At 45.7% G+C, this 23,421-nt stretch overlaps 1 protein-coding gene across 1 annotated transcript in view; it reads left to right on the top strand.

The window, feature by feature from the left end:
* LOC129693513 (uncharacterized) overlaps window positions 1-23,421 on the top strand; it is a gene marked incomplete at its 3' end in the record, with an annotated part of 77,052 nt that overhangs the window by 5,066 nt on the left and 48,565 nt on the right. The window contains exons 2-13 of the mRNA XM_055630325.1: window positions 1,296-1,472; window positions 3,457-3,623; window positions 5,057-5,228; window positions 5,332-5,397; window positions 12,681-14,490; window positions 15,498-15,584; window positions 16,303-16,473; window positions 17,460-17,630; window positions 19,033-19,203; window positions 20,801-20,884; window positions 21,496-21,666; window positions 22,932-23,097. Coding sequence (XP_055486300.1) covers window positions 1,463-1,472; window positions 3,457-3,623; window positions 5,057-5,228; window positions 5,332-5,397; window positions 12,681-14,490; window positions 15,498-15,584; window positions 16,303-16,473; window positions 17,460-17,630; window positions 19,033-19,203; window positions 20,801-20,884; window positions 21,496-21,666; window positions 22,932-23,097 — 3,246 coding nt within the window. The remainder of the gene's footprint in view (window positions 1-1,295; window positions 1,473-3,456; window positions 3,624-5,056; window positions 5,229-5,331; window positions 5,398-12,680; window positions 14,491-15,497; window positions 15,585-16,302; window positions 16,474-17,459; window positions 17,631-19,032; window positions 19,204-20,800; window positions 20,885-21,495; window positions 21,667-22,931; window positions 23,098-23,421) is intronic.

The following is a 23,421-nucleotide window of genomic DNA, read 5'->3' as shown; positions in this document are numbered from 1 at the left end:
CCTATCCATATACCTGCCTAACTGTTTCTGAAAACATTGGGATTATCCCAGCCTCAACCTCCTCATCTGGCAGCTTGTTCAACGCACCCACCACCCTTTGTATGAAAAAGTCATCCCTAGATTTGTATTAAATCTTTTCCCCTTCACCTTGTACCTATGTCTTCTGGTCCTCAAGTCCCCATCTCTGGGCAAGAGACTGTGCATCTACCTGATCTATTTGTCTCATAATTTTGTACATGTCTATAATATTGCCCCTCATCCTCTTGCGCTCCAAGGAATAGAGACCCAGCCTACTTAACCTCTCCCTATATCTCACATCCTCTAGTCCTGGCAACATCCTCGTAAATCTTCTCTGATTCGTTTCAAGCTTAACAATATATATCCTAAAACATGGTGCCCAGAACGGAACACAATACTCCTGCGGTCTCACCAACATCTTATATAACTGCATCATGACCTCCCAACTTTTATACTCTGACTGATGAAGGCCAATGTGCCAAAAGCCTTTTGACCACCTTATCTACCTGCAACTCGACCTTTAAGGCACTATGCACCAGCAGTTCTAGATCGATATGCTCTACAACACTGCAGAGACATACCATTCATTTTGTAGGGCCTGCCTTTGTTAGACATCCCAAAATGCAACACCTCACAGTTCTGTATTAAAATCCATCAACCATTACACAGTCCACCTTTCCAGTTCATGCTGCAATCTTTCACAACCAAAGGTGAAGGAGTAGGCCATTCGGCCCTTCGAACCAGCACCGCCATTCAATGTGATCACGGCTGATCATCCCCAATCAGTACCCCGTTCCTAACATTTCCCCATATCCCCTGACTCCGCTGTTCACTATCTGCCTTCACCTTCACTAACACCTTCACTATCTGCAAAACCACCCACTTTGGTATCATCATCGCTTTTGCTAATATTTTCCCTACAAGTTCTCATCCAAATCATTGATGTAGATGACAAACAGTAACGGGCCAAGCACAAAACCCTGAGGCACACCACTAGTCACAGGTCTCACGTATGGGAAGCAACCTTCCACCATCACCCTCTGCTTACTTTTCTGGAGCCAATTTGCTATCCATTCACCTATCTCTCCTTGGATCCCATGCGATCTAACCTTCCAGAGCAGCCTACCATGCGGAACCTTGTTGAATGCCTGAGCGGTCTGATGGGGGAATGTTGGAATTTGTCTCAGAAATTCAACAATGGCTGAAAGTTCAAGGTACATCTTTTGCTTAATGATACTCAGAGCATTGTGGTTGAGTTTGTTATTTCTTTTTTTCAGTTATTTTTTGTGAGCCACTTCCACCGATATCAGAGTAACAGCTAACTTGAGCAGCACGGAATGTTTCACACTTTTATCGCTATCTGGTTACTGGTCCTCAGCGGAAAGTGATTGATCACAGCAGCACGACCAAAGATACAAACAAGTACAAGTTTAAAGGAATCAGAATGGACGAAGGTAAGCCCAAAACGATCTTTAAACTTGTCCTGATGGGTCAAATCTCGCCAAATGAGGATGGAGCCGTGACCCAGTCGTGTAATGGACTTAGAAATATGTCATCTAATTGTGACGTTAGCCTCACGGCTGAAAAGGCCCTGAGTGCTGGAAGTGTCCATCAGTTGCAGTGAGGGTTCTTCAATGCCACTGCAGTATTTGCATCCACCACCGCATTCCCTGCACTTGCCACTTCTATTGAGTCTCCCCTCAATCTCCAGAGCTCCATACAAGACTATCCAAGATTGTCCAGCCTCCCCTGTTAGCTAATACCCCCTAAACCAGGCATAATTCTTGTAAATCTCTTCTGCATCCTCTCCGACGCTGCATATGCTTACTGCAAAGGGGCAACGGGAACGGCATGCAATATTCCAAACTGTCAGCCAAGGGAATAGGAAAAGTCTATTTTAGCCTTGGGCAGACCTGGATGTGAAAGATGCCTCCCAACAACCAGTGGAAATCTCAGCTGTTTTGTTTGATAAATAAAGCACAGCGCTAGAAGATAGCAACATTTCCAGAATCACAGAATATTGGTATTAGCCCACGTCTAACAATGGCCTGTTTCCTTTATCATTGTAACTTTTTTGCTTTAATTCATTTGTTCTAAATCTCTATCCAAAACCTATTCCTTTCCTCCATAGATGCTGCCTGGCCCGCTGAGTTATATCAGCGTTTTATATCTATACTAGACCGAGTGGGACCCGTTGGATCCCGTCCCCTCAACGCGTGGTTGCGGGGGGAGAAGGATGAGAGAGAGGGGAGGGGGGGTAAGAGAGAGGGGGGGAGAGTGGGGAGGGAAGGGCGAGTGGGGGGCAGAGGAGGGGGTGAGCGGAGGAGGGAGCAGAGGGAGATAGAGGTGGAGAGGGGCTGGGGCGGAAACCCCGGGGGGGGGGGCAGAATGGACACGCCCCCATGTTTTGAGAGGTGGGGGATATCCCCCCCCCCCCCCCAGTTTTTGTAATCCCGATTTTTAAATCTCCCCTTTCCGCGCATAGGTTTTGGTAAAATTGGGCAAATCTATTATTAATATCTTTAGGTAGTATTAGTAATTCACATTTTTGAAGTTAAAGGAAAAAAATGAAGTTCAATCGGACTCTTATCTTTGAATATGTGGAAATCAGCATGAAACATCGTTTACAAAGTGAGAATGACCATTGAGAATTTTCTGGAAAGATGAGCCGGAATGAGCTGGAGTACAGGGCCCGACTGGCTCGTCTTTCGAATAACCGGAGAGTGGAGGGAGAGAGGGATCGAGGGTGGCGTCACTCGCAGCGCGCGGAACACAGCAAAAAAAACGGGGGGAGGGGGGGGGGGGTAGAGGTGTCGGAAGGTGACGTCACTCACAGCGCATGGAATACAGCGGGGAGCAGAGCCATTGTGAGGTCCCCATCTCATTTATTTTCAATGCTATTTCAGATATGTGAACATTTTCATAAATAGCTCGAGAATTAAGACATGCGTTTTTCAGATAAGACGGTTTTGGACTCCACGGGATAAAACTCTTCAGGAATATGTTAAAAAAATTACCGTAAGGGCATCGTTTTTCGAGCAGATACACACACCCACACACCCACTCACCCCCCCCCCCCCCCCCACACCCCCCCACACACACACACACACACACACACACACACACACACACACACACACACACACACACACACACACACACACACACACACACACAACAACAAAGATCAAAGTTTTATAATTATAGAGATAAGATATGGATTGGTACATTAAATTGGAAGGCAAAGATATATTTTAATTCTTGGTTTTTCGAGCTATTGCACTATGGAGATAACAGGACTGTCCTTGAATCTATTTCCCCATGCCCAGTTAGAGTCACCGAGTCCTAGAGTGATACACTAATAGCTGTGTGTGCAGAGGGCCAATGGTGAGCGTGGGTTTCTCAGAAGGTATTCACCATCCCCTCCTGTGTTTACAGATCTGACCTCTGTAATCTCTGCCTTCGTGTCACATTGTGATGATCACAAGCTGTTCCAGTTGACGAGATTCTACCAGGACCGACTGGAGCAGGCGATTGAAGAGGCAGTGGATGGACTCAGCTTCATGTTAATACAAACGGGTCACTTCAGTGGACCAGAGTACCAAGTAAGTGGATGGGACACAGATTGGATGTATATTCTATTTCATCACTGACTGTCAGAACAGATGCAAAATAACAGATGACTATAAAATGGAGTAGCATGTGGATCAAAGGCTTGGAGTGGGTTATGGGGACAAGGCAGGAGAAAGGGGTTGTGAGGGAGAGATACGTTTACTTCTATAACTTGTGAACGTAACCACCTGACTGTCTTGTATTTGGGAATATTTCATCATGTCTCATGTTTGAGTTGTTTTCTTTTACTGACGACCTTTTCACAGCTTTGTAGTTGCTGCAATGTGCACAAGGTTAGTAGTGCAACTTGAAGAATTAGCAACAATAAAGACATTGAAAGTAGCCGCCAAATTAATCAATGACTGGTGTTCACGATCCTTGTGGCTGATCCCAATAACTAACTTTCCCCATTTGCCAGTTCACTGCAAACACATTTCCCTGTGTTAATACGACTTCACGTCTATCTCCCTCCTGTGTGAACAAGTTTTGAACTCAATGCCCGCTCCTTCATGCCGTTTCCACACGGGCCCCTCATTGAGCCCAATAGTGACATCTGTGGTTTCGTTTAGTTTAGACATACAGAGTGGAAACTGGACATTTAGCCCCCTGAGACCGACCACCAATCCCCACACAGTAACACATTCATACACACTAGGGACAGTTTACATTGATACCAAGCCAATTAACCAACAAACATGTTGGTATTTGGAATGGGTGGGAGGAAACCAAAGTACTCAGAGAAAGCCCATGCGGTTGCAGGAAGAACGTATGGGTGCTGTCTGTACGTACAGATAGCACCCATAGTCTGGATCGAACCCGGGACTCTGGTGCCGTCAGGCAGCAAATCGAACCTTTATATTAGCAGACTAGAGGTTCTTGCATTTGTTCAGCAGTTATCCTGGAGTAGATCAACACTGATCCTCCAGTAGTCAGACCAGGTGCTGGGTCAGTCAGTGTCCACGCTGGGTCAGTAATAACAGTACCCCCATCCCAGTGCCACTGACTATACTATAACGGAACCGACCCTTTCCTCCAGACTACTGCTTGCTCTCTCCACACCTTACCAGATGCCTTAAACTTAAGGCTTTGCCTTAACATATTGGAAAATTGCCAATATTACCCCGCTGTACAAGAAGGGAGCAAAGCAGAAGACGAAGGAGATGAGGAGGAATGTCTTGTGTTAGAGGGTGGTGAAACTGTGGAATTCATTGTCACAGAAGGCTGTGGAGGCCGTCAATGGATGTTTTTAAGGCAGAGAGATAGATTCTTGATTAGTATGGGTGTCAGGTGTTCATGGGGAGAAGGCAGGGTAATGGGATTAGGAGGAGGGATAGAGCTGCCGTGATTAAATAGCGGAGTAGACTTGATGGGCCGAATGGTCCGATTCTGCTACCATTATGACTTTATGTACCATTATTCATGACAGAATGTGACTGATCTCGCGATGAAGGGAAACCAAGCGGCCGGTTCCAAACTCCTACTGGATCTGGTAATGGAGAAGGGCTCTGGGGCTCAAAGGGTGATGTGGGAATCCCTTGTGAAAATGCGTTGTACGTTACCGAAGCTGAACAGAATATTGAAAGAGATACAGGAACGTGGTACGATGAACAGCATATTTTACGTTACATTTCAACTATACTGACTGCTAATGTGAGGATGTTGCACATAAATGCGTTCATGCAAGTTACTCTGTTTGAACAGGTGATGGTCAGTTCGCCCACATGGACACAGAACGGTGTTTATCTCAAGTGCCCACTCACCTGAAAGGTAAGCAATGGAATGGAAATCACAAAGCCTTCCTGTCACTCTGAGAATTTGATTGTCTGCCTTAGGCTGCCCGTTTAGAGTTTATTTGAATCTGGGAGTTGGGCCAGAGCTATGGGAATCCCGTTGCATTTGTCACAAAGCTTTTTATTCTTTCAAGTGATGGGGCTTTGCCCAGCATCCAATGTCCTAACACTAATTGCTCTTGATGCTGCCTTCCTGAACCACTTATGTGTCATAGCGATACAGTGGAAACAGACCCTTTTGCCCAACTTGCCCAAACCGGCCAACATGTTGCAGCTACACTAGTCCCACCTGCCCGCGTTTGGCCCGTATCCCTCTAAACCTGTCTATCCATGTACATGTCTAACTGCTTCTAAATTGGGATGGTTCCTGCTTCAACTACCTCCTCTGGCAGCTTGTTCCATGCACCCACCACCCTTTGTATGAAAAAGATACTGCATAGTTTCCTATTAAATCTTTTCCCTTCACCGTAAACCGATGTCATCTGGTCCTCGATTCACCTACTGTGGGCTAGTGACTCTGAGCATCTACCCGATCTATTCCTCTTATGATTTTGTACACCTCTATAAGATCACCGCTTCTCCACCAGCACTCCAAGGAATAGAGACCCAGCCTCGTCACCTCTCCCTGTAGCTCGGACCCTCTAGACATCCTCGTAAATCTTATCTGTACCCTTTCCATCTTGACAACATCTTTCCGATAACACGGTGCCCAGAACTAAACACGATTTTCTAAATACAGTCTTACTAACGTCTTATACAACTGCAACATGATCTCCCAACTTTTCAACTCTGACCAATGGCCAATCTGCCAAAATCGCTTTTGACCACCCTATCTACCTGCGAATCCACCTTCATATTCCTGACTTGGTCCTTGCAAATGTTGGATTGAATTTACAGCGATAGTCTCTGCAGGATTCCTAGCCTCGGGCTTGTAGCTCCTTTGAGTACATGCTGTCACATCCTGTGCATTCTTCAAGGGTCCAGCAATGGACCACATAAACTGTTCCGTGCTGTTTAGTCATCAGTAAGTATCTACATTACGCATCGCTAGCAGAGAATCCATCAAATTGCCAAACCCTCAACATCTGAAGCCTGACAATTCCAGCCAGGAAGTCTCGCACTGTGGGGTCTGACACTGGAACCCACATTTGGTGGGCTATTTCAGTACATTAATGGTTAATCGCCACAGTTCGCTTGCGAGGCCTGATACGGTCCAGAATTCTGTTCTCGTTGGGTGGTCTTGGGTTCCAGATATGCACTTAGGAGGAGGATGTGAATGTAGCTGGTGGTGAAAGCTAGAAATGTTTTCCCATGGTGGAAATGTCCAACACCAGAGGACATAGCTATAAGCTGAGTGAGGGAAAGTTTAATGGTGATTAGTTTAATTTAGAGACACAGGGCGAAAACAATAGACAATAGGTGCAGACGTAGGTCATTTGGCCCTTCGAGCCAGCACCACCATTCACTGTGATCATGGCTGATCATCCACACTCAGTACCCGTTCCTGCCTTTTCCCCATATCACTGTTATTTTTAAGAGCTCTATCCAACTCTCTCTTGAAAGCATCCAGAGAATTGGTCCCCACTGCCTTCTGAGGCAGAGAATTCCTCAGATTCACAACCCTCTGTGTGAAGATGTTTTTCCTCATCTCCGTTCTAAATGGTTTACCCCTTATTCTTAAAATGTGGCCCCTGGATCTGGAATCCCCAACATCCAGTCCCTGTGCAGTCCCTCAATAGCAAGAATGTCCTTCCTCAAATTTGGAGATCAAAACTGCACACAATACTCCAGGTCTGGTCTCACTAGAGCCCTGTATAACTGCAGAAGGACCTCTTTTCTCTGATACTCAACCCACTTGTTATGAAGGCCAACATGCCATTCGCTTTCAAAACTCCCTGCTGTTCCTGCATGCTTATTCAATGACTGATGAACAAGGACCCCCAGATCTCATTGTACTTCCCTTTTCCCAACTTGACACCATTTAGATAATAATCTGCATTCCTGTTTTTGCCACCAAAGTGGATAACCTCAGATTTATCCACATTAAACTGCATCTGCCCAAAATTTTCCAAAAGATTAGTTAAGCATGATTTCCCCTTTGTAAATCCATGCTGACTCAGACCGATCCTGTTACTGCTATCCAAATGTGCCGCTAATTCATCTTTTCTAATTGACCAGCATCTTCCCCACCACCGATGTCAGGCTAACTGGTCTATAATTCCGTTTTCTTTCTCCCGCCTTTCTTAAAAAGTGCGATAACATTAGCTACCCTCCAATCCCCAGGAACTGATTGTGAATCTATAGAACATTGGAAAATGATCCCCAATGCGTCCACGATTTCTAGAGCCACTTCCTTAAGTACCCTGGAATGCACGCCATCAGGCCCTGAGGATTTATCAGCCATCAGTCCCATCAATCTACTCAACACCATTTTCTGCCTAATGTTGATTTCCTTCAGTTCCTCTGTCACCCTAGATCAGGGGTGGGGAACCTAAGGCCGCATGCCGCCTTCTAGGTCATTAAGTGCAGCCTTGTGAATGAATCCAAATTTTGTAGAACGAATCCTTTTATTTTTATTCCTGTTTTTGTTCGTCTTTTATTATTTTAATTTTAATCTTAAAATGAACGTATTTAAAATACCAAAGAGTAAAAGAATATTGAACAAAATAATCTTCCCCGACTGACGGTCACACTTAAAACATTAGTAAGTCATGACGGCTATTTTAACAAAATAATGTACAATTTGAAGTATATCTAATTCAAGTTTCTTGGATGCGGCCTTATTAGATTACAGCTAACATTCCAACATGAAAAGGTTCCCCATCCCTGCCCTAGATCCTCTGGCCACTAATACATCAGGGAGATTATTTGTGTATTCCTTAGTGAAGTCCAATCCAAAGTACCTGTTCAACTCGTCTGCCATTTCCTTGATCTCCATAATCATTTACCTGTTTCGGTCTTCAAGGGTCCAACTTTGGTCTAAACTATTTTTATCCTCTTCACATACCTAAATAAGCTTTTACTATCCTCCTTTATGTTCTTGGCTTGCTTACCGTTGTGCCTCATCATTTCTCCCGTATTGCATTTTTAGTTATCTACTGTTGCTCTTTAAAAGTTTTCCAATAGTCTGGCTTCCCGCTCATCTTTGCTATGTAATACCTCTTCTCTTTTATTTTTATATTGTCCCTGACTTCCCTTTTCAGACCCATATTCCCCTTGAAATCTTTCTTCCTCTTTGAAATGAACTGATCCTGCACCTTCTGTATTGTTCCCAGAAATACAGTGGCTTGCAAAAGTATTCATACCCCTTGAACTTTTCCACATTTTGTCATGTTACAACTACAAACGTACATGTATTCTATTGGGATTTTATGTGATAGACCAACACAAAGTGGCGCATAATTGTGAAGTGGAAGGCCAATGATACGTGGTTTTCAAATTTTTTTACAAATAAAAAACTGAAAAGTGTGTCGTGCAAAAGTATTCAGCCCCCTTTGATACCCCTAAATAAAATCCAGTGCAACCAAATGCCTTCAGAAGTCACCTAATTAGTAAATAGAATCCACTTGTGTGTAATCTAATCTCAGTATAAATACAGCTGTTCTGTGAAGGCCTCAGAGGTTTGTTAAAGAGCATTAGTGAACAAACAGCATCATGAAGCCCGAGGAACACACCAGGCAGGTCAGGGATAAAGTTGTGGAGAAGTTTAAAGCAGGGTTAGGTTATAAAAAAAAAATCCCAAGCTTTGAACATCTCACGGAGCACTGTTCAATCCATCATCCAAAAATGGAAAGAGTATGGCACAACTGCAAACCTACCAAGACATGGCCGTCCACTTAAACTGACAGGCCGGGCAAGGAGAGCATTGATCAGAGAAGCAGCCAATAGGCCCATGGTAACTCTGGAGGAGCTGAGGAGATCCACAGCTCAGGTGGGAGAATCTGTCCACAGGACAACTATTAGTCCTGCACTCCACAAATCGGGCCTTTATGGCAGAGTGGCAAGAAAAAAGCCATTGTTGAAAAAAAGCCATAAGAAGTCCCGTTTGCAGTTTGCCACAAGCCATGTGGGGGACACAGCAAACATGTGGAGGAAGGTGCTCTGGTCAGATGAGACCAAAATTGAAGTTTTTGGCCTAAATGCAAAACGCTATGTGTGGCAGAAAACTAACACTGCACATCACCCTGAACACACCATCCCCACTGTGAAACATGGTGGTGGCAGCATCATGCTGTGGGGATGCTTTTCTTCAGCAGGGACAGGGAAGCTGGTCAGAGTTGATGGGAAGGTGAATGGAGCCAAATACAGGGCAATCTTGGAAGAAAACCTGTTAGAGTCTGCAAAAGACTTGAGACTGGGGCAGAGGTTCACCTTCCAGCAGGACAACGACCCTAAACATACAGCCAGAGCTACAATGGAATGAGTTATATCAAAGCATATTCATGTGTTAGAATGGCCCAGTCAAAGTCCAGACCTAAATCCAATTGAGAATCTCTGGCAAGACTTGAAAATTGCTGTTCACAGACGCTCTCCATCCAATCTGACTGAGCTTGAGCTATTTTGCAAAGAAGAATGGTCAAAAAATGCAGTCTCTAGATGTGCAAAGCAGGTAGAGACATACCCCAAAAGCCTTGCAGCTATAATTGCAGCGAAAGGTGGTTCTACAAAGTATTGACTAAGGGGGGCTGAATACTTTTGCACGCCACACTTTTCAGTTTTATATTTGTAAAAAATTTGAAAACATGTATCATTTTCCTTCCACGTCACAATTATGCACCACGTTGTGTTGGTCTATCACATAAAATCCCAATAAAATACATTTACGTTTGTGGTTGTAACGTGACAAAATGTGGAAAAGTTCAAGGGGTATGAAAACTTTTGCAAGCCACTGTGCCTGCCATTGTTGTTCCACTGTCATGCCTGCTAGTGTATCTGTCCTGTTACCTGTAGCCAGCTCCTCCCTCATGGCCCCATAGTCCCCTTTGTTCAACTCTAATACTGATACTTCCGATTTTCCTATCTCCATCTTAAATTGTAGATTAAAACATATCATATCATGCCCTTTCGCCCGCTGAGTCTGCACTGACCAGTGATTTCCGTACTTTAACATTATCCTACACACTAGGGACAATGTACATTTCTACCGAGCCAATTAACCGACAAACCTGCACGTCAATGAAGTGTGAGAGTAAACCGAAGATCTTGGAGGAAACCCACTTGGTCAATGGGAGAAAGTACAAACTCCGTACGGACAGCACCTGTAGTCGGGATCAAACCCGGGTCTCTGGGCCTGCAGGCGGCATTGGCATACATTTTACTGCTGTGCCACATGCCGTTACTGTGCCGTGATGTAGTGGGTAGTGAGGGCAGAGAACGCCTAGCCAGGTTTGGTGGTGGAGGCAAATACGACAGTGGCGTTTATGCAGCGTTTAGATTTGCATGTAGAAGTGGAGGGAAAATAAGGATATTAATCCTGTACAGGCACATGAGTTTAACTTGGCATCATATTTGGTAGAAACTGCCTGGGCCGAATGGCCCGGTACTGTGCTCTACTATTCTATTGTTATCTTTCATAGGCATTTTTGGGTTAATATAGATGATTCTTGATATGTGGTTCGATGTTTTAGTAAAGTTAAAGCCCTGTCCCACTGTACGAGTTCATTCAAGAGTTCTCCCCGAGTTTGCACTAATTCGAACTCGGAGATTTACGGTAATGGCCGCTCGAGGGCTTTCGGGGCTCTCGTGGACATTTTTAAACGTGTTGAAAAATCTTCACGAGTATTCCCGAGCTTACCTGCCGTTAGCGTGTTTTCCCGAGTACCTGCCGTTAGCGTTACGAGCCGCTAAGAGACATCCCCGAGCTCCGACGTACCCGCTACATTCATTCTCCGTGCTCACCATGAGTTTGATATATTTTTTAAACTCGGGAGAACACTTGAATGAACTCGTACAGTGGGACAGGGCCATTATCTTAGCATGATTATTTATGACTTAATTTTGCATTTAGTAATTAAACTTCCATTCAACGGCTTTCATGCGACTGCGATTATATCTGGCTAACCCATAGTAATGCAAGAGATAGACTGTACATTGAATTAAATCGGTCGTGAACACTCAGTGTGAATACAGGCGGTTTATATCAGCTATCCTGTCGAACCACAACTGGTACGTCGCCATAGTTTGTAGTTATCTCTGGTCAAGACAATAACTAAAGAGGGCAGAGGGTTAACTTGACTTTCAGCCAAAAAAATGCTCACTGACACTTATTTAGCATGTTTCTCAGTCATTGCTCATTTTCATGCACATTACATTTCAAGATACAAGATACATTTAATTGTCATTTGGACCCCTTGAGGTCCAAACGAAATGCCGTTTCTGCAGCCATACATTACAAACAAATAGACCCAAGACACAACACAATTTACATAAACATCCATCACATTGCTGTGATGGAAGGCCAAATAAACTTATCTCTCCACTGCACTCTCTCCCCCCCCCCCCCCCCCCCCCCCCCGATGTCAGAGTCAAAGTCAAATCCCCCGGCTGGCGATGGCGATTGTCCCGCGGCCATTAAAGCCACGCCTGGTGGTGCGAGGTCGCACACCGGGTCTTGGTGTTAGAGCCCCCGGCGTGCGCTCGCAGAGTCCCGCGGCCATTCCAAGCCTCGCGGGGCGGTGCTGTAAGGCCCCGCTTCAGGAGCTCCTCGACCCCGCAACTCGGGCGGGAGAAGTCGCCGTTGCGAGAGCCCTGAAAAAGTGGTCTCCCTCCAGGGACCCGTGGGCTCCTGGTGCCGCCGTCCGCCAGACCCGCAGTTGCAGCCTCCGAATCTCCGGAGGTCGGGCTGCAGCAGCAGCAGCGCTCCACCACCGCTCCACCCGCTACGGACTCGGCCAGCTCCGCGACGGTGAGGTGAGTCGTCGGCACCAGAGTCCCCGGTCTCTTCCTGTTGGAGGCCGCTCCTCATTGCAGCCCCAACGATAACGGAGGCCCGACAAAGAAAAGGTCGGGTCTCCCGTGCAGGGAGAGATTTAAAAGTTTCCCCCTCCCTCCCACCCCACCCCCCCACACACACACCCCAACAAAAAAAAACAAAAAAACTACATAAAAACAGACAGAAAATAATAAAGCGCGGACGGGCTGCAGAGGCCGCTGCTGACGAGAGTCGCGCCGCCCACTATTTGGTTCTTGGTCATCTTGGTCCTTGATTCCATCTTTAGCATTAATATTGTCTCAACCATTGCCTTTATTTCCAAAATAAAGATCTTCAAAAGGATCACAAGGAGACTCTGCGGGCACGGACTGAAACATTGAGTGTGAACACAATCCTGATGAGGGAAAAGGTTAAGGATTTCCAGTTGGTCGATCAATACGCTGCGCTCACGGTCATCTCTACTGTTCGAGATCGGAGCCTGGTGGAACATGAGTTGCTGGCAAGAGGCCGGGACCATGAGAAGTGCAGAGTGAAATGGCTCCAGAGAGAGTTGGAAAAAATCCGGATTGATCAATTGTTTCAGAGCTGCTTTTTCCAAAACGTGTCTTATTGGGACCAAATCTGGCGTTTTTTCGGATACGAATCTAGAAACTTGGTGTCAGCGACCGAAGTGAACTCTGGGAGTTTTGCAATAGTGGCCGGAGTTACGGGGATTGGAAAAACAACAATGGTGCAAAAGATTGTTCATGACTGGGCCACGGGGAAAATATACCAACACTTCCAGTTTGTCTTCAGTTTCAGATTCCGGGATTTAAACACCATTAACTCTCAAATTACCCTGAAAGAATTGGTTCTGGAACAGTACCCTTACTTTGGGAATATCCTGGGAGAGGTCTGGAAGAATCCAGATGGATTGCTGTTTATATTCGATGGTTTGGATGAATTCAAGGGCAGAATCGATTTTGCTGACAGTCGGAGAGATACAGAACCTAAGCACCAGTGCCCAGATCCCGAGTGGTGGTGTGAAGTGTCTGACATTGTGTACAGTTTAATCCAGCACAAGCTGCTCCCAGGGTGTTCAGTGCTAGTGACCACCCGTCCATGTGCACTACATTTATTGGAAAAGGCAAAGGTTAGTGTGTGTGCTGAAATCCTGGGATTTGTTGGTGAGCAACGGAAGGAATATTTCACCAGGCATTTTGAAGATCAGTCGGTGGCTGCAGCTGTTTTCAAACACGTGAAAGAGAACGAGATCCTGTACACCATGAGCTACAACCCCTCCTACTGCTCGATCCTTGGCTTGACACTGGGCCCCTTCTTCACACAAAGACATAAGGACTCTAACCGAGTTCCCAAGACCATCACCCAATTATATTCCTACTATATTTACAACATCCTGCAAAACCACGGCCCTAAGCCAGAGACTGAGAACCTCCGTGAGGTGTTACTGAGGCTTGGTCAGATGGCCTTTACAGGTGTATCGGAGAAGAAAATTGTGTTTACAGATGGAGATTTGGCCAAGTACAATCTGCAGCCTTCCCAGTTCCTGTCTGGCTTTCTGATGGAATTATTGGACAGAGATCATTCTGTTCAGAATGTGGTGTACACATTCCCTCACCTCACCATCCAAGAGTTTGTAGCTGCACTCGCGCAATTCCTGACTCCATATTCTGAGGATCTTCGGAGACTCCTCACCGAATCCCACAGCACGACAGACGGGAGATTTGAGATATTTCTCCGGTTTGTTGCTGGTCTCTCCTCCTCATTGTCAACACGGTGCCTGGGGGAGTTTCTGGGTCCATTTCCTAATGAAATTACCTACCAGGTGATTGACTGGGTGAAGGAGGAGGTTAAACGCCAGGCTGGAAACGCAGAGTGTGAAGCTGGCAAGAGGAGTCTCCTGAACACAATGCACTACCTGTTTGAGTCTCATAATAGTGGACTGGCTCGGAACGCACTGGGATCTGTGGAAACACTTTCATTCAGTGGATTGCGACTGACCCCGATTGACTGTGCAGTCCTGTCTCATGTCATTGGCTGCTGCGATACAATAAAACACCTCGATTTGGAGAGCTGCCACATCCAAAGTGAAGGACTACAGCGTCTGGAACCCAGGCTGCATAAGTGTCACCACTTGCGGTAACTCTAAATATTTTGATTGCCTACTTATTAGGTTTGGGGATCAGACTGGTGTCATTGATATTCAAACTAACTATGTTTTTATGTCTAAAGAAGGTTTTTTTTAAATTTAATTATAGTGCTTAGAAGCACTAATAGCATTATACGCCTGCCAGGGAGAAAGGCCACTTGTGGGGGACAGAGGGATTTGGGAGTAGTTATACATAGTTCTCTGAGATGCATAGATTGGGTGAAAACGGCGTTTGGCAAGATGCCAGTCTTCAGTCTGGGGAATGAGTATACAGGTTTCAATGTTACATTGCAGTTGTACAAGACTTTGGTGAGGCAGAACTTGAAGTATTACATTCTGTTCTGGTGGGCCCGCTATTAACTCCATGGACTTTATTCCATTGAGCGCAGGTGGCTGAGCACTGGTGTATAAAACCATGAGAGGAATGGAAGGGCTCAATACACTCTTTTGTCCCCGGGGTAAGGGAATCAAGAGCTAGAGGTCAGAGGTTTAAGTTGAGAAGGGAATGATTTTACATAAATCTCTGCGATACATTTACATTCACAAGGTGGTTAACAAATGAAACAAACTGCCTCTCGGAATTTCCAAAAGATCCTCAAACGACTGAATTTTGAAACAAATTATTTTTAACCAAATCAATATTAATTTATTTCATCATTCATCCATTTCATTGATATGCCGCAATTAAGACAAGGATATCACAGCAAAATTCAAATATTTGCATATATGATCTAAGCCCCAGGAGGAAATTGGGAAATGAGACTTCCCAGAGAAACATTCATAAATCATTGATTTATAAGAAAACTTTAACACAAATGGATTTGGACTCAAAGACTGTATGCTGTCAATAGTGAAATGTAGTGACATAATCTGGTTACTAATTGCCTAAATGCATTGATGTGTTTAATGACTAATTTGAATGAAATAAATTATATCACATCAGTCGTCTGGTTCAACTTGGTTCAACTTGTCGGGTTTGTTGTTTGGTTTGGTTTAGATTGGGAAATAATGACCTGGGAGATTCAACCATGAAGCTGGTGTCTGTCGCTCTGAGGGATCCGAACTGTGAAATCCAGAGACTGGGGTAAGTCCTGGAGTTCGCGATGTATGCGAGTATTGTATAGACACAAAAAGTTGAAGTAACTCAGCGGGTCAAAAAGCATATCTGGAGAAAAGGAATAGGTAACGTTTTGGGTCATGACCCCCTGATAACATGTTCGGTATTCCGATAAACGCAAGAATTCATGGGATTTGTCAAAGATCTCTCGTGATAAACATTCTCGGCAACAGGGGTGGCCCAGGCATACAGCCAACATGGAGAAGAAGAGCTAACTCCAGCTCAACTCTGCCTGTCCAGCCAGGTTAACCGACAGCCCTGGACTGATGGGACACCAGCAGTCGATTTAGCGCTCCTTACCCGCGTTGGCTGCAAGCCTGGGCCGCCAATGCTTCGCGCCGGTGTCCCGTCAATCCAGGGTCACCCCAGACATCTCCGGCCACCCCCGGGACAGGGATGGAACACTTGTGAGGGGACGGGGACGGTCGGGTAGCAATTCAACAGCGCTTGCAGTGCCGGAGACCCGGGTTTGATCCTGACTATGGATGAAATGTAGGTTTGTGTACATTCACAACTGCCAAGAATGTTTATCACGAGTGACCTATGACCTGGGCATATGCAGACGGAATACCGAACTCGCTTACGGGAACTAGTTTATGATGAAACGCAATGCAATTCAAAGAATTACTGGTGAAATCTCACAATGTTCCGAACCCATGCTTTTTATTTTGGTTATGTTGCCCAGATTGGGAAATAATGGCCTCACCGCTTCTCCAATTGCCGAATTTGCCACTGCTCTTGCCGCAAACCGTTCGCTGATGGAGCTTGATTTTAAGGATAACAAACTGGGAGATGTGGGTGTGAATCATCTATCTGAGCCTCTGAAGAACTCGGAAAATAAAATACAGAAATTGGAGTAAGTAAAATACTCTAATAGATTGTTTCTAAAACAACATGGTACGAGAAACGTTATTCATAGGTCGTCAGTGAATATTGGCAATTTACACAATACACAATATAATACAATTTATTTGTCACTTGAACCTCATAGAGGCTCAAATGAAATGTTGTTTCTGCAGTCATACATACAAGAAAAAAAGTCTCAAGACACAACACAATTTACACAAACATCCATCACAGCGCATCTCCTCCTCGCTGTGATGGAAGGCAAAAAAAAAGTATCTCCCCCCTGCACTTCCCTCTCCCCCCCGATGTCAGAGTCAAAGTCAGAGCCCCCGGCGGGCGAGGACAATTGTCCCGCGGCCATTAACGCCGCGCCGGGTGATGCAAGACCGCGCTCCAGGTCTTGTTGTTGGAGCCCCCGGCGGGCGCTGGCAAAGTCCCGCAGCCGTTGAAGTCACGCCGGGCGATGATGAAAAGCCCCGCTCCAGGTCATCCTCGACCCCGCTACTCGGGCGGGAGAAGTCGCCTTTGCGGAAGCCCCGAAAAGCGGTCTCCCAGCAGGGACCCGCGGGCTCCCGATATCACCATCCACAAGACCTGCGGTAAGCCTCCGAATCACCGAGGGTCGGGTCGCAGCAGTGCACCACCACCGCTCCTCCCGCTCCGGACTCGGCCAGCTTTACGATGGTGAGTAGCTCCGTGACTGCAGCCCCAGGACGTTCCTGCTGGAGGCCGCTCCACGTTGCAGCCCCAACGGCAACGGAGACCCGACAGGGAAAAGGTCGGGTTCTCCGTGCAGGGGTAAGATTTTAAAAGTCCCCACCCCACGCCCCCCCACACACACACACATACCCCATCAAAAAAATAAAAACTACATTAAAACGGGACAAAAAATAACAAAAAGACAGATGGACTGCAGAGGCCGCTGCGACGTGAGTTTTTGTTTTTTGAACCGCTTAATGACTCTCTCTGCTTTTGTCACATCTTATTGATCACTAGGCTGAAAAATAACAGTTTAACAGCTTCTTGCATGACGACACTCGTCTCTGCGCTCAGTGCAAATGGCTCGCTGATGGAACTGGGACTAGATAACAATAAACTGGGAGATTCGGGAGTGAAACTACTGTGTGCTGCTCTGAGGAACACAGATTGCAAAATACAAACTCTAAGGTAAGTACTGGAGTGCGAGAAATTGTGTTCAATATTGGGTGCCTGATATTGACAAATGTTTATGGCATTAATTGGTTCAATTATGTGCACTCATGTTTGCTGTATGAGCGGATTTGAGATGAGGAACAGAGAAAAATTGACACGGATTAGAAATGTTTTTCTCTGAACTTCAGGTTATGTACAAAGGAACTGCGCATGCTGGTTTATACTATCAGTCGTTAGTCTATTGCCTGTGATGGTTCCATTGCAGGAAATGTGTGTTTCCATCGCAGCAGATAGACAATCAACTGACGCCTATCATAGACCTACTGATTCCCATAGTTGTATGGATGACAGTTCTTCCCACACTGGCTCTTGCAAAGACACTCTCCCCGAATTCCAATTCCTTTATCTCCACTGCATCTACTCCCAAGATGCGGTGTTCCATGCTCAGACATCCGAGATGTCCTCTTTCATTCGGGAACAGGAATATCCCACTTTCATCATAGATAAGACCCTCACACAATCCTCCATTTCGTTGTTTCTTGCTCCCCCTCCCCCCCCCCAGTCGCAACAGGGATAGAGTTCCCCTACTCCTCAACTTTCACCCCATCAGGCATCGCATACAACACATCATGCAACATTTTCATCAAGTCAACCGGGATCCTACCACTTGTTATATCTTCTCATCTCCACCCATTTCTGCTTTCTGCACAGACCGTTTCCCTTCGCAACTCGCAGGATACACAAAACTTGTCCTTGCACCACCCCACCCCCCCCCCCCCCCCCCCCCCCCCCCCCCCCCCCCCCCCCCCCCCCCCCCCCCCCCCCCCCGTGACTGCATCCAGCGACGCCGACTGTAATTTCAGTTGAGGTCAAAGTTTACATGCGCCTCCTCCAAACTCATCTACTGTATCCGGTGCTCCTGGTGTGAGCTCCTATATATTGGTGAGATCAAGTGTAGACTTGGAGATCATTTCGCTGAACACTGACTCCCAGTTGCCCAGGCCTACGCAATCTCCCGGTTGGCAAATATTTTAACTCCCCATCCGATTCCCAAAATCTCTTTTCGTGCTGAGCCACCTCCACTGTCACAGTGAGGTCACATGCAAATTGTAGAAACTATGAAATTGGATTATTTAATCCCAATTAACTCCTGGAATCACCACCCCCCCCCGTCCCCCCGTCCCCATCCCAGATCTAGTCAACCTACTCCTTCCACTGTTCGCATCCTTGTATCAGTGTTGACAGCACATCTTCCCGAGCCAACAATGGGCCATTAAGGACTCGACCCTTCCGAACGTCATATCTTGGCAACTCTGTGTCCTGTCCTTTTCTTTTTTGCCTGAAATGTCACCTATTCATTTTCTCCAGAGATGCTGCCTGACCCGTTGAGTTACTCCAGCATTTTGTGTCCATCCAGGCTATGTAGTATCGGTCTGACGGATTCTGGTGCCAAGGATCTCGTCTCCGCTCTCAAGACAAACTGTTCTCTGATAAATGTTTCTCTGAGTTCTAATGCACTGGGAACACCCGGAGTGAAGTTGGTATCTGAGGCTTTGAAGAATCCAGACTGCAAAATACAGAAACTGCAGTAAGTACCAAACGGCGAGTGATTGTTGTATTCAAAATGAAATAGAGACTGAAATTAAATTGTATTATATTGAAGTGGTTATATATACATCCATATGAATAACTATATGATCAACTAGACAAAGAGGGACCCGTTGGGTCCCAGCATCACAAGGGAGGGCTGGTCACCAACGCATTATTCCACCCCCCAACAATTCCAATATTGCTCGCCAGTGGAGGGGCTGTAGGGGGGGGGGGCTTTCTTTTGCGCTAGTATGGGTGTTGCGGGCCGAAGGTACTGTTGCAAAGATTTTAAAAGCCAAGCCAAGGCAAACAATTTGGCTGCAGCCACCCACCAACCAAAATTCATTTTATGAACACAAACTTTTTAAAACGGCGAGGCAAACAATTGGGCTGCAGCCACTCGACAACCAAAATTCATTTTGTGAATACAAACATGTTAAAAAAAGGCGAGGCAAACAATTGGGCTGCAGCCACCTGACAACCAAAATTCATTTTGTGAACACAAACTTGTTAAAAAACGAAAGCAAACAATTGGGCTGCAGCCACCTGACAACCAAGATTCATGTTGTGAACACAAAGATATTAAAAAGGCGACGCAAACAATTGGGCTGCAGCCACTTTAGAGCCGCATTGAGGGGACTCACCATGGAGTAGACGTGCGTTCAGTGTTATTATCAGCTCTCTGCCATGACCCTCTTGCTTCCTGGGTCTGGCAGTGACTGAGTGAGGCACTACACTTCCGGGTTTTATGGTCCCTCCCCCTGCCACCAGCGGGGGGAGCAGAGAGAATGGGTATTTTTTTAGAAACATTAATATCTCTCTGATTTTTCATCGATGGGAAAACTCCTCTGGTGGAGGGGGGCTCTGAGCGAGGTGGCCAAAAATTACGGTCGTTGGTGGCGGCGTTCTCTCAGAAATCGTAGCACAGTGGGCCAAAAGCGGTCAAAAAAAATTGGATAGGCATATGGATCAGAAGGGAATGGAGGGTTATGGTATGAGTGCAGGCAGGTGGGACTGAGGGAAAATAATTGTTTGGCACGAACTTGTAGGGCCGAGATGACCTGTTTCTGTGCTGTAATTGTTATATGGTTATAAGTTCAGACTTTTAGTAATATAGATAACAATGACTGAAATTTTAAGTGGGGGTGGGAGCATAACGATTTATTTTTAAATATTCAAATGTTTCCGGTGTTTAATCTGATCAAGTCTGTTGTGTTGCCTTTCAATCAAATGTGAGAGAAAATATGCAATTAATGGCATGACCCTTAACAGCATTGATGTACATGTGATCTTTGGGTCCAAGTTCATATCTCCCTGATAGTTGAAACAGAATTAGACAGTGGTCTTCTTCTTCTTCTTCGAGTCTGTTGCAATGTCAGATGTCATTCTGCCAGTATCTGGCGCAGGTCACAGCTGGTCGGGTCGGTTCAGCCAGGTCCTGGGGGCGGCACTGAGCGGAGTCGTCACACTCCAGTAGGTGGGACATTGTCTGTACTGCTCCACAGCTGCATGTGTCTTCTGCCTGGTAGTTCCATGCTTTCATAAGTGCTTTGCATCTCCCCTGCTCCACTCGTAATCTGTTGAGTGTCTTCCAGGTTGGCCATGGGAGGTCGTGCTCGCTGGCGAGGCATTCAGTCGGACAATGGTCAAGAGGACACATGTTATGCTTGCTTTCATAGGTGGGGCATTGAGTACAAGAGTCAGGAATTCATGATGCAGCTTGAATGGACGTTTGATAGGAAACATTTGGAGTTTTGCATGCCGTTACTGGATGGATGTGTAGGCTTTGGAAAGGTTGCAGAGGAAGTTGATCATTATTGTGCCTAGATTAGGCAATTATGCCTAGATTATCAGATACAGGGAGCGGTTTGGACAGAATGTATTGTTTTCTCTCCAACACACAAACGTATGGGGGGGGGGGGGGGGAGGAATGACATACAACATTACGAGATGCATAGATAGGATAGACAGCCATAAACCTTTTCCCAAGATTGAAAAACAAATACCAGAGGGCATAGCTTCCAGGTGAGGCAGACAAAGTTTAACGGAGATGTGCTTGGAAAGGTCTTTTACACAATTGAGGTAGATGTGATATTGGTATTTAAGATACTTTTGGAAAGGCATGTCAATGATCACGAAATGGAGCGGTATGAATTATATGGAAGCAGATGAGATGATCTTGGCATCATGTTCACCACACATTGTGGGTCAAAGGGACTGTTCGGGTGCTGTACTATTTTAACTTGTGCTGACAATGTCCTTCTCTTACATTCTTGTCTTATGTCCTCAGTTTATGGGACGTCGGTCTCACAGAGTCGTGCAGTGAGGATCTGGCCTCTGCTCTTGTCACAAACTGCTCGCTGAAAGTTCTGTCACTGGGCGATAACCTACTTGGAGATCCGGGGATAAAACGTTTCTCTGAGGCCCTGGGGAACCAACAATGTAAACTGCAGGAACTGGAGTAAGTATCAGTATTGTTGCCAGCACAATGGTGTAAACATTATATTCTGGAATGTTAAGTAACGTCCCTTTCCCCCTTCTCTTCCTTGTGCCCCAGACGGGTATGGCTGAACATTACCTATGTGCTCCAGAGATGTTGCCTCACCTACTAATTTACCAGTTATAGACGCATACAGCATGGGCAGAGGTGATCGTCCCAACACTTTCATGCCATTTTTGTTCACCCAGAGGGTTGTGAATCTGTGGAATTCTCTGCCACAGAAAGCAGTGGATGTTTTGAAGAGAGATTTAGATTTAGCTCTTGGGGCTAAGGGAATCAAGGGATATGGGGGGAAAGGCAGGAACGGTTTCTTGATTTTAGAAAGGCCTACTCCTGCACGTATTTTTCTATGTTTCCATGGAAACTAGCTACTCTTAGGAAATTTCGACATTTCACTGTCTGCCTTTCCTAATTTTGTGAACAGCAGGTCAACTGCCCATTTTTCTTGCTCTATCATTTTCCCTGCTCTATGATTTTCTGGGTTTTTTTGTGTCATGGTGATGGGGTGTGTTGCTGATGGTGAACAGATGGGGAATAACATTCTTAAAAGTTCTAAAAAAGTTACTGAACTTTATTCGCAGAATCCTCGCGTGCCACCTGCGTGGCGCACAAATGGCGCCTGTGGGACAGGCCCTTTAGAGTAGATGACATGAGCTTTTCCCTCGATCAGGTGTAGTAAAATTGGGGATATCAAATTCCAGTGATGTGTGAGAGGTTTATGGGGGTCGGAGGCAACCGTTTTTACCCATTGAGTTGTATCTGCAATGTGTTGCCAGAAAGATTGGTGGAAGCTGAGTTATTGGCAGCAATTCACAACTGTCCTGACCAATCATGACATAGAAGGCTCGTGCTTAGTAGCGGCAGACCGGGTTGAAACGTAAAGGTGGCCATTGGCTGTTTTGGGTGTGTTTGGCCGAGTGGTCTATTTCCCTGATGTACAGGAACTCCATAATTCCATGACCTTATGTAATTAGCGTTACCATTAGTGAAATAACCAGTGCTGGCATGTCATACAAAGGGTGGTGGGTGTATGGAACAAGCTGCCAGAGGAGGTTGTTGAAGCTGCGACTATCCCAACGTTTAAGAAACAGCTAGACAGGCACATGGATGATACAGGTTTGGAGGAATGTGGACCAAACGCAGGCAGGTGGGACTAATGTTGTTGGGAGAAAGGGCCACAGTCCCCGCTGACTCTAACTGCTGTTATTTCTCTGTCTGATCCTCAGGCTGTATAACAATGGCTTGACAGATTCATGCAAGGAGGATCTCTCTTCGTGTCTCAGGAAAATGCATTCACTGAAAGTTGTGGATCTGGGAGCAAACTCTTTCACAGACGTATCTGTTCCCACTCTCCGCCGCCTCATTGAGAAACGCAAGAATTTGAAGCAGATCGTGTAAGTGTGTTACAGTGTTACGTGATAAAGTATCTGTGGATTTGATGCTTTTCTGGTGATATTTGTCTGTAAATGTGGTTGAAATTAGAGCACATGGTATTGGGGGTAGGATGTTGATATCAAGTTCAAGTGAGTTTATTGTCATGTGTCCCTGTATAGGACAATGAAATTCTTGCTTTGCTTCAGTACATAGAGCATAGTAGGCATTTACTACAAAACAGATCAGTGTGTCCATATACCATAATATAAATATATACACACATGAATAAATAAACTGATAAAGTGCACATAACAGAAAATGGGTTCCTAATAATCAAGAGTT

This window comes from Leucoraja erinacea, unplaced genomic scaffold, assembly GCF_028641065.1.
Source record: "Leucoraja erinacea ecotype New England unplaced genomic scaffold, Leri_hhj_1 Leri_321S, whole genome shotgun sequence".
NCBI classification, from domain to species: domain Eukaryota; kingdom Metazoa; phylum Chordata; class Chondrichthyes; order Rajiformes; family Rajidae; genus Leucoraja; species Leucoraja erinaceus.
This window is presented reverse-complemented; position numbering and strand designations above follow the sequence as displayed.